Here is a 10,875-nt window from a genome sequence, read left to right as displayed (position 1 = left end):
CAGAGAATGTGGAAGAAAGTAGAACCGACACATCACTATTTCGGACATTAGCACGTGAGACTGTCCAACCATGAGATGGCTCTGGACATCTTCAAAACTGATTTGTGCCACGAGACTATTAACCACTCAAGTTTCGTGTCTGTGTATGAGAGGCATGCATGTGGCATGATGACAAGTATTTAATCTCATTTACTGAATCACGTGTCCCAATTTTTGGCATTTGACCACGTGCTGACTACTTTCAGTGCCGGTGCGTGGGATGCCTTTAAGAACCCACTTAATGGCCAACATCTTTGTGGGCGTGCCTGACGCTGAGAGCGAGCCAGGTTCAGGTACATCCAGGTGACTGCGCTAAGGGGGATACAAGTCACGCTCCCACACGGGCGACATCATGTTCCAAAGACAAAGTCTCCATCGGGTCTGTATTCCCTAAATACGGTAGTGCTTATTATTTGTCCTTTAATGATATAAGCGCATCCCCCTGACCCTGTCAACTTTGTAAATGAGACTTTAAATTCACAATGCGCATATTTTATAAAACCAGAGCCTAAAGAACCACAGACATGTTGGAAGACTGAGTGAAGACTGGAAAAGAGTTCCCCATTGTGTTTACTTGCCTCTGTAAATGCTTGGAAAACGTTTACGGAAATAGACGACGGCAGGGAGCTTCGTCACACCCCACTTTCTCGCGTAGCGAGGATCGGCCATTTTGACAAATGTTATGTCCAGATTATCAGTTTCGCCGTCTATGGTTTCCAGGCCTTCTAAAACCTTTATACTTTCTTCGGAGTCAAACTCATCTGGAACAGAGATGATATTCAATGAATAGTGTGATGCTTACAGGTATATCAAACATGCACAAAACAAAGTGAAACCAAATTTTTAAATGCCAACTAATAAAATTATTAAAATTTTAATAATAAATCAAATTATGGCACAATTTTTCCTCATTTTTATTAACAAGTGGGCACTATAAAAGAAAAGTATGATAAGATCTGAGGAGGAAAAAATAGAAGAAAGATCACAATGATACAAAATTATTTACAAAAAGATTTTTATACAAAAAATCTTTCAGTACTCACAGAAATAAACTGCCAAAAATTCATTTTCATCCAACAATTTGTCCAGCATTTTGCGATTGACCTCTTCAATCTCATTCTTGATTTCAAAAATTTCCTGCGACGTGAGCCATGTTAAAACTTTTTCGTGATCCATCAAGTCTCCTGAAAAAGTAACGTGAGCACTTGAGTGAATAGTACCACCGTTATTTTCCATGCACTCAATGAAACCATTATGAGATTATATATGTACGTGCTTGTTTATTTAACTGTTCTTACGGAGTAACAGTTTACAAAATAGTACAAAGTCAAAATTACTGCATTAATAAAATGTTTTATATAAAAAAATAAAACCACTGGTAAAGCATTAAAGTGGAAAAGGAAGGGTTGGTGAAGCTATGAAACATATTCATACTAACAAAAACCTATTTTCCCTAACAATCACAATTCCCAGCAACTTTAAAACTGCTGTTGGATTCAAATATGCAAGACTTACCATAAAGATTCTAAAAAAAATATTTTAAGAAATTGAATTAATTACTATTGTTAGTGAAATCTGCATGAAAAATTACATACTTTAACATTTGCTTGTAAAATAAGTACTATATAAATATAAATTTATGACAATCGTCAGTGCCTTCTTAGGTCACACAGTCCGCTATGATTCGCCGCCGCCGCCTCAGAAGAGCGTGTGCAGCAAGTGCAAAACCCTGATAGTCGGGTGCTTAAGACCGATAGATTGGTGCTGTTCTCCTGATGACATCACAGCTGTAAATTATAAATTGTATTTGATAACTGTTGCAGCAATACATCGAAAGAGGTTGCAATTCTTTCATAGATTTAATAATCAAAAAGTTTGAGAAATTGGAAATTTCCTTAAGCATTCATAACAAATAATGCACCTTAAAATTCTTGGTTAGCTTTAATTACTAAAAGTTTGTAGGAAAAAAGGCAATGTACTTTTACATCTGTAACAAAAAGGCATCTTTCAATTCTTGATTCTTAGATACTTTTAATAAACGAAAGTATCAATAAATTTGGGAAATTACTCAGTCATACTAATTACAGAAGCTTATGCTCTACTGATGTGAAAATACTGATGCAACATCTTAAATGAAAGATGATTTCACCCCAAGTTCAAGCTATTTTGTTTAAGGGTAATGTGGGTTGCTACTGTACCATCATATAGGAGTGGCATCTTCTTGCGGAAATAGATAAGTGATGGCATGTTAATAACATTATATTGTTTTGCTGCTTCAGGTGAATTAATCTTCACCATGTCAATGCCTGAAAAAAAAAAAAAAAAGATATTAGCTTAAATTCTTCATTAGCATGAATTTAAAAATATGAAAAGTGTTTTTCATCGTGACATCTTACCAAACTGATCAGCATCACCATCTATTTTCTCCAGAGCTTCCATAATATCCTTGCATTCAGGACAGTCATTTTCATCTGCAAACGAGATACAAGGTAGTTCCCAAATTTATTTGTCTGTGGTAAATAAAACTTATCAACTATTTAAAAGACATTATATTCAATATCCAAGCACTCTAACAGGAAATATATGTACAATTTATAAAGAATAATATATTTTTGATAGTGAGTAAAAACATGATATTTATGTACAAAATTACTTCTCTAGTAGTTTTTCACTGAATAAAGCTCAAAGCTCAAGTTAAAGCTCAAAGAAGGTTGACTACAGATATGTAAAGGCCTGCAACAATCTTTTGATCGTCCATTTTAAACGGAACTAACAAATACATAAGCCTATATTCCTAGTTAAGAATCAAAGATTTCTCTCCTAAGATGTAAAAATAAAAAGGTATTACTATGAAAGGTCTTTAAAAAGACACATCTGTATCACTGCCATGACGGATTAGCGATTTTGCTGGATTGTTGAACACCAATATTGTCTTAACTGTACTAAAAATTAATATACTGTACAACAACATATCACACAGCATATGCTGAAAACTTATATTGTCTTATAAATTTATTTTATTTACCGTTGGCCACCAACTGCAAAGACAGAATTCTGATATCCAAGCAGTGATATTCTATATCTCTTTGGATTGTTCACGGTAGTTTAACCCAGAGCTTATAGACAAATGAATTTGGTAACATGTAGCATTTTGTGGCTAAATAAACTGTTTGAAACTTGAAAGGACTATATGAACTCTTTAGTCTAAATTGACCATTTACCGTACATTTTTGTATAATTTCGTAAATGGTTTAATATCATAGTTCAAATTTGCACATCAATTGGATATGGCTCTTAATTGGCGCTAAGTTAAATTTTAAATGCATGTTAAATCTGTTTATCATTGTTAAGTAGCAAAAGTTTGAAAGTAATAAAAACAAGGAGGAGAAGATTAAAAAAGGAAAATAGAAACTGGCAGGCTAAAATTTAGGCCTTGTGTATTTTAGCTCTGTAATTTGGATCATAATATAAAAGATATGTTGAATATTTAGCTAGTTTCCTAAACGAGGAATTACATGAACGAGTCTCTAATAAAATAAAAATAATAGGCAGCGGGAATTGCTTCCAAAATCAATGTTATCTTAATACGTAGTACACATTTGTCTCTCCTCGATTACTCTTAAACGAGGGCCCACCAGGATGAACGGCTGCAGGGTGTTATACTCGAGACCCAATAGGGCTTGTCAAAAAGTTCATCCCGACATTGGAGACCTCCCCTTGTTAGTTTTATTTATTTATTAGCATTATTTAGTACATATTTTAGTTGTGTATTATGTACTTTTTTTTGTTAAATTTAAATTTGCCTTTAACTAGCAAAACAAGGATTGTTTTGTAATTAGGTAAGTGTAGTTTCAAACTCATTTCGCGTCATTTTTGAGAGAATCCTTCAGAGCAATGTTATTTCAATGACAAACTGTACGAACAGATGCTGCATTTATGTGTCGAGAAAGGTTTTCGCACAAAGGTAGCAACTCTATCAGCAACATGCTTATTCAAACCGCCACAGGTACAAGACTCACAGAAGAAAACTGCAAGGAACGGTGATTCGCTGAGGAGTCTCTCCAGCATCCTGGGGTTCACTTCCTCGATCTCGTCGGCCAGCTCGCGGTTGTCGTCGTCGATGAGCCACTCCAGTACGGACTGTTCGTTCTGGAGATCACCTGCGAGAACACTCGGCGGGTGAAAGCTGGAATACTCTCGTCGGCGAGCAAGAGCACAATTCAGAGCGACTCGTGTAAAGTCACAATCAAAATTTTTAATTAAAGTAAAAGCACGAAGGGAGATGGAAATTAATAATGTTTGGCAAGTATAGATGTCAATGGTCATACGTACACAAAATTATTTAGTTAGTATCCAGATTGCTAATTTATTTTAAACTCAAAGATTTCATTTTATTCAAGTTTGAAGTATGCAAAAAATGCAGGGCAGGATGTGTGTGTTCTACTTTTATTTTTCAGATTCGCGGTTCGGTTCCGGATCTTAAAAATTGGTTCCCAGTTCTCGGCTCTAAGTTAACCATCAAACCAATGTAGCGATAGCTCTCCATCTGGGCGGGCTAGCACAAGGGGGTTAAAGGAAAGGAAAGGAAGGGGAGGGAGACTGCACGCTGTCGACCACCGGCAATTTTCCAAGATCTATGAACCTTTTTTTCACATGTCTCAAGGGGCTTAAAGGAAAGTTAGAACGACGTGTGCATGGGTCGCTCAAAGTATTATATGACATTTTACTGAAAGTCTATCGGCAAAGGTTTAGCTGTAAAGCTTTCCATGGTACCGGTAGTACAGGTAGTAGGGTTCTCAGTGCCAGCTTATTTGCTGAGAACCGGCGGAAACGAGAACCGAGAACCGGGGATGACCCATCACTAATCAAAATAAAAATTGGTTATTTTAAAGTGAAAATAGACTTGTACACTTTTGCTCTATCTCCATGCTTACGTCACAAGAAATAACACTAAGATAAATAATCAAAGTAATTCTCTCACTATAGTTCTTGAAAACCAAGTCAAATGTATTGATTAATATAAGAATGTAACGTCTCACTTTTAACTGTCACGAGTTAAGGAAAAATATCTTAATGCCTGATGAAAACAATTTATTATTTGTATAATGAATGTACAAACCTTCAAAAAGTAAAGGGTTTCCATTTCTGAAGTATACCAGTGCAGGGAATGTTTTGATGGAATATCGTTTTGCAAGCTGTGGATCCTGGATTTTTACCATGTGGATCCCATAAACATCACACTCATCATCAATTTCCTCTAATTCTTCCAATATTGTCATGCAGATGTTGCAGTTTTCTTTGTCTGTAAATTCCCACACACAGTTATTGGCATATTTTTAAAGATGATTAAATCATGAAATCAGAAGTATTGCATACACATTATCATAACTAGAACTAATAATTCGACAGTATTTATTTTACAAGAATGCAATTGATTTTTTTTTGACGTGATACATCTTGTAAATTGAAATGCCAGTTTGTAAAGTGGAGTGTAATTAAAATTGTATCAATTTTTAAATGGTTTTATTAAATATTGATTATGTTTTTTATAATCTAAAATTATTTATGGTAGGTTCTCTGACATGATGTAAAAAAAAATTATTATTTTTTTGCAATATGTTTTATAAACATACTTTCCATTAATTTGATGTTTTTAATATTTTTGATTGTTTGTTTATGTTATTGTGATAGTCACTTAAAGTTATTTATTTTTACATATATTTGCTTTCTCATTTTCAGGGTAGAAAGAGACAATGATTGTCATGTGAATTCTATAAATGTGGAAAAGACTCGTGATTTAGTAAAAATGTTGTTACTTTGTTCCAATGATTGGCTGATTTTTCTATGTATAATGGTGGTAATTTGTCGAAATAATAATCTGCTCAACGATTGGTTGTTGATGGTGTCACGAGTGTAGTAATTTATATATTAATGTAGTGGAGAGAAGAATTTCTCACCTGTGATACAGGCCACACTGTTTCTTTATGATAGTCAACTAGGATTTTATGATTACAGGTGGCAGTGAGGGCCTAGAGTGTGTAATACTACCGCGTATTATTAACATAATACTTTATTAAGCACATAATTGCAGTACACGTGGCCGTGCCACCATTACATAGCACAAAACCTCGTACATACATAACAACACCAGTGTTGCCAACAGTAGCACCCTAAAGTCCGGTCACCACACTCCTTCCCACTAATAGCCAACTACCAGACCTCTCTCACTCGCCGACTCCAGCTTATAGATTAAGTCTTTGTGGTTTTCGTACCGTTCTCTTCAAGTGAACCTCTCTATAAGCCCCTTGATGTTCACTCTCTTTAGTCTCCTCCCTTGCAAACCCACGAAAACATTCTTCCTCTCGCGACTTCTCCGGTGTGAGCCTCGTCTCTGTCTGCACTCTTGCTTCTACCCCCTCCTCTTGTGATCTTGCTGCTGGTCGCCTCTCCGCACCTTCTTGAAGCTCCTCCATGGGTGCCTTTGCAGTGCTTCTTTTGTACCATAATGTGTCCTGCGGTCTAGTGCTCCCATCTCCTCTTGCGCCTTGGGGACTCCCCTCCGTGGGTTCCGCTTGTGCCCCGTACCTCTTCTTCAGATGGTCTGCATGACAAAAGCGTACCCTACCGTCAACGAAAACCTCATACGTGACAGGACTGATGGTGGTCTTCACCCGTCCTGGCAACCATGCCAGCTTCTCTCCCCGAACACTGCGTACCCAAACCTCGTCGTCTGTTACAAGGTGTCTTGGCTGTCGTCCGGCTGCTGCTGAACCTTCCAGACGGGCAGTCTGTTGATTCTGCATTTTATCGTTCAGAGAAGGCTTTAACAGACTTAATCGGGTGCGTGGTTTTCGCATCAAAAACAACTCCGCTGGCGTTACTCCTGTGGTTGATGATGGAGTGTTCCGAAATGAAAACAAGAAATTGTCCAATTTGTGCTGCAATGAGAGCGAAGCCCCCTCGGGTGCAGTCACATATTTCCTCAACGCTCTTTTTACTTCTTGTACCATTCTCTCCGCCAACCCATTTGACTGCGGATGATATGGGGGGTCAGCGTATGGTGAATGCCATTCTTCGTCATGAACGACTTGAATTCTCCTGATGCAAATTGTGGCCCATTATCTGACACTATCTGTTCCGGCAGGCCATATGCACTGAACAATGTTCTGAGCTTCCCAATTGTTGCTTCTGCTGTTGTTGATTGCATGATAATGGCCTCCACCCACTTGGAATGGGCATCCACCACCACCAATAGGTCTTTATCTCTAACTAACGCAAAATCTATGTGTACTCGTTGCCATTTCCGAGTTGGCCATGGCCACTGCTGCAAGGGAACCTTCGGTGCTGCTGGTCGGACACTCTGGCAACAGTGACACGCTGCTACCATTTCCTCAATTTGGCTGTCCAACCCAGGCCACCACACGTAGCTTCGTGCCAGCATCTTCATACGCGTCGTTCCTGGATGTTGCTCGTGTAGAAGACCTAGCACTGCCTTGCAAAGTGCCGTTGGTATAACGATCCTATGTCCCCAAAGGACACAATCCTCCTCCACTGTCAGTTCCTCCCGTTTCCGGAAGTACACTTCCAGTTCTGCCGTCTTGTTCTGGGTGGGCCACCCATACAGGATGAAATCCTTGACCTTTGCCAACACCGGATCTCTATTTGTTTCCTGACTAATATCCTTTGGTCCTATTGGTTTGTCACGTACTGGTGACACATAGTTAACCATGGTCGTAAACTGGGTCACTGGTACGGTTCTGTATTCGTCCGTCTCAAGCGTCTCACTATCCTTCACGGGTAATCGAGACAGAGCATCTACATGCGGCAACTGCTTGCCTGGCTTATATCTGATTTCGTAATCATAAGCCGACAGTAGTACTGCCCACCTCTGTAACCTAGCCGCCGCCATCGCGGGTACTCCCCTTTTCTCACCAAATATAGCAGTGAGTGGCTGGTGGTCCGTTTCGAGAATGAATTTACGGCCGTACAAATAATCGTGAAACTTCTTCACCCCATGTACGAGAGCAAGGGCTTCTCGATCTAATTGGGAATAATTTTTCTCTGCTGCCGACAAGGTTTTGGATACAAAACCAATGGGATGCTCGTCACCTTTTGTATCTACCTGGGACAATACGGCCCCTACACCAGTTGGTGAAGCGTCACATGTCAACACCAAGTTTTGTGCTGGGTCATAGTGCGCGAGCATACTTGATTGTAACAGCCAGCCCTTGCTGTCATGGAACAGGCGGCTCCTCTCCGAAGTCCATTCCCAAGTAACATTCTGCTTCAGTAGTTCATATAACGCTCCCAGGCGACTGGACAACTGTGGTAAGAACCGGCCATAATAATTTAACAGACCACAATACGCTCGGAGCTCACTCTTGTTGGTCGGTTCCGGTGCGTCCTTGATCGCTGCAAGAAGTTTATCTGTCGGTTTCATCCCTGCCCGACTAACTACTCTTCCTAGATAGTTAACCTCTGCTTCTAAGAACTTACATTTTGGCACATTAATTCTCACCCCATGTTTGCGCAGCTGCCCCAACACCCATTCCAACCTCTGCTGCGCCAACTCCATAGTCGGGCCGGACACCAACACGTCATCCAAATAGGTCACTACTCCATCCATTCCACCTACTATCTGCTCAATCACTGATTGAAATATTGCCGGGGCTGAGGATAGTCCAAACTGTAATCTCTTGAACCGATACAACCCTTTATGAGTGTTCACCGTCAACAATGGCTGTGATTCCTCTGCCACTTCCAACTGTTGGTAAGCCGTGGACAGGTCAATCACTGAGAATATTGCTTGTCCCGCTAAGGATGCAAATATGTCATCCGGTTTTGGTAGTGGGTAGTAATCCTTGTCAAGCACAGGATTTAACGTCACCTTAAAATCCCCACACAGTCTCACCTCCCCGTTAGCTTTCCTTACACACACTAATGGTGTCGCCCATTCACTTTTCATCACTGGATATATCACACCTTGCTTTTCCAGCCGTACCAGTTCGGCTTCCACCTGGGGCCTCAAGGCAAAGGGAACTGACCTGGCCTTGCAGAACTTTGGCGTAGCTCCCGGCTTCAAATGGAGCGATGCTGTATGACCCTTAATTGTGCCTACTCCTTTTCCAAACACTTCTGCGTACTTGTGTGTTAGCTGGCTGACTATTCTCTTCCTCTCAAGGTCTATCACCTCTACCTTCCAAATGGAACGCCAGTCCATCTTTAATCGTTCCAACCAGTTCCGCCCTATTAAAGCTGGCATATCAACCCCTACTTGCTTCACCACTAACAATGGTAGCCGCATTACCTGCTGGTTGTACGCTACTTCAACAAACACCTGCCCCAGTACTGGCAACGTTTGACCTCCATATGCATTCAACTGAACTGTTGCGGGTACATACTTGAGGTGGTGTAGGTACCGTTGATACATCTTTTCCGGTATTACACTAACTGCAGCGCCAGTATCTAGTTCCATTATCAGCGGCTTACCTTCTATCTTGAGTTCCACTCGATACCCTTTTACACCTGTCCCCATCTGCATATTATACATAGAGTATATAGGGTACTCACCACCTGCCAATTCAACACCATCAGCCTCCACCGCATACTCGTTCCTCTCCCCAGACGTTACCTGATGCACCGGTCGAAATTCTGGGGGAGGTTGTTTCCTGTGCCCGCTTTTTGTGTTACACTGTCTTGCTAAGTGACCCACTCGCGCACAGTTGTAACACGTAGCCCCTTTATATGGACACACATTAGCTCCATGTCCATCCTTTCCACAACGAAAACACTTGCTCTGTTGGCTACTTCCCCTCTCCTTCCGCCTGTCCGAGAGACTTAACCTTGCTATCTCGCCTGCTGCCCGGTGACCGAATTCCGTAGCATTCTTTTGACAGTCCGCTTGTTCCAGTCGAATGGCCAGTTCATAAGCTTCCTCGAACGACAAGTCTTCCGCCAATAACCGCTGTCGAATGCGTTCGTCAGCGCTTCCGACTACCAACTTATCCCGAAGAGCTTCCGCTAAGAATGTGCCGAATTTGCAGGTCGTGGCCAAATGCTTGATCGCCACCACGAATTCGGCTACTGATTCTCCACTTTTCTGTACCCTGCTATAAAACGCATAACGCTCAGCCACCACAATCTTCCTTGGTGTGTAGTGTTCCACCAACACCTTAATCAACTCGTCGTATGACTTTGTATCTACTCCTTCTGGCGACACTAAATCGCTTAACACCGACAATATTTTTGGCCCGATCACCGTAATTAACACTGAAACTTTGTTCTCTTCCTTAATCTGGTTTGCCTTGAAGTAATGCTTTAACCTCAAAGCATATGATGCGATCGCTTCCTCTTGTGGGCTAAACTCTCCTACTCTTCCAATCGCCGCCATTCCCTTAACCACTTCGATTTACTTGTATTAATTTTGTTACTAGCATCCCGTCCTCGTCGCCAGTGTAATACTACCGCGTATTATTAACATAATACTTTATTAAGCACATAATTGCAGTACACGTGGCCGTGCCACCATTACATAGCACAAAACCTCGTACATACATAACAACACCAGTGTTGCCAACAGTAGCACCCTAAAGTCCGGTCACCACAGAGTGGAACTTTTTTAGAAAATTGGTGACCATGCCGAGCAGAAAATGGTCTCTCGGCTATTGGTACCGTGTGTTATAAGAAACCATGGGATTTAATTGACGAACAATTTTTTATATAATGTCTAAGTAATGAACTGAGTTGTTTGCACAAGTGGAGTTTTTTTTTTCATGTACTTGTTTTCATGATCAGGTGATGGTGGCCATTGTGACTTAAAGTTTTTTTGTTCCCACA

At 40.5% G+C, this 10,875-nt stretch overlaps 1 protein-coding gene across 4 annotated transcripts in view; it reads right to left on the bottom strand.

The window, feature by feature from the left end:
- Nucleotides 1-10,875, bottom strand: part of LOC134543121 (uncharacterized) — a 175,779-nt gene that overhangs the window by 4,932 nt on the left and 159,972 nt on the right. For all 4 annotated transcript variants that reach the window (XM_063387955.1, XM_063387954.1, XM_063387957.1 and 1 more), the window contains 6 exons: nucleotides 5,159-5,341; nucleotides 4,059-4,199; nucleotides 2,436-2,510; nucleotides 2,238-2,345; nucleotides 1,083-1,223; nucleotides 618-800 (listed from right to left, as the gene is read on the bottom strand). In XM_063387955.1, coding sequence (XP_063244025.1) covers nucleotides 618-800; nucleotides 1,083-1,223; nucleotides 2,238-2,345; nucleotides 2,436-2,510; nucleotides 4,059-4,199; nucleotides 5,159-5,341 — 831 coding nt within the window. The remainder of the gene's footprint in view (nucleotides 1-617; nucleotides 801-1,082; nucleotides 1,224-2,237; nucleotides 2,346-2,435; nucleotides 2,511-4,058; nucleotides 4,200-5,158; nucleotides 5,342-10,875) is intronic.

The sequence above is a fragment of the Bacillus rossius genome (genome assembly GCF_032445375.1).
Source record: "Bacillus rossius redtenbacheri isolate Brsri chromosome 9 unlocalized genomic scaffold, Brsri_v3 Brsri_v3_scf9_2, whole genome shotgun sequence".
NCBI classification, from domain to species: Eukaryota; Metazoa; Arthropoda; class Insecta; order Phasmatodea; family Bacillidae; genus Bacillus; species Bacillus rossius.
Note: the sequence above shows the minus strand (reverse complement) of the source record. Positions and strands in the feature narration are given on the sequence as shown.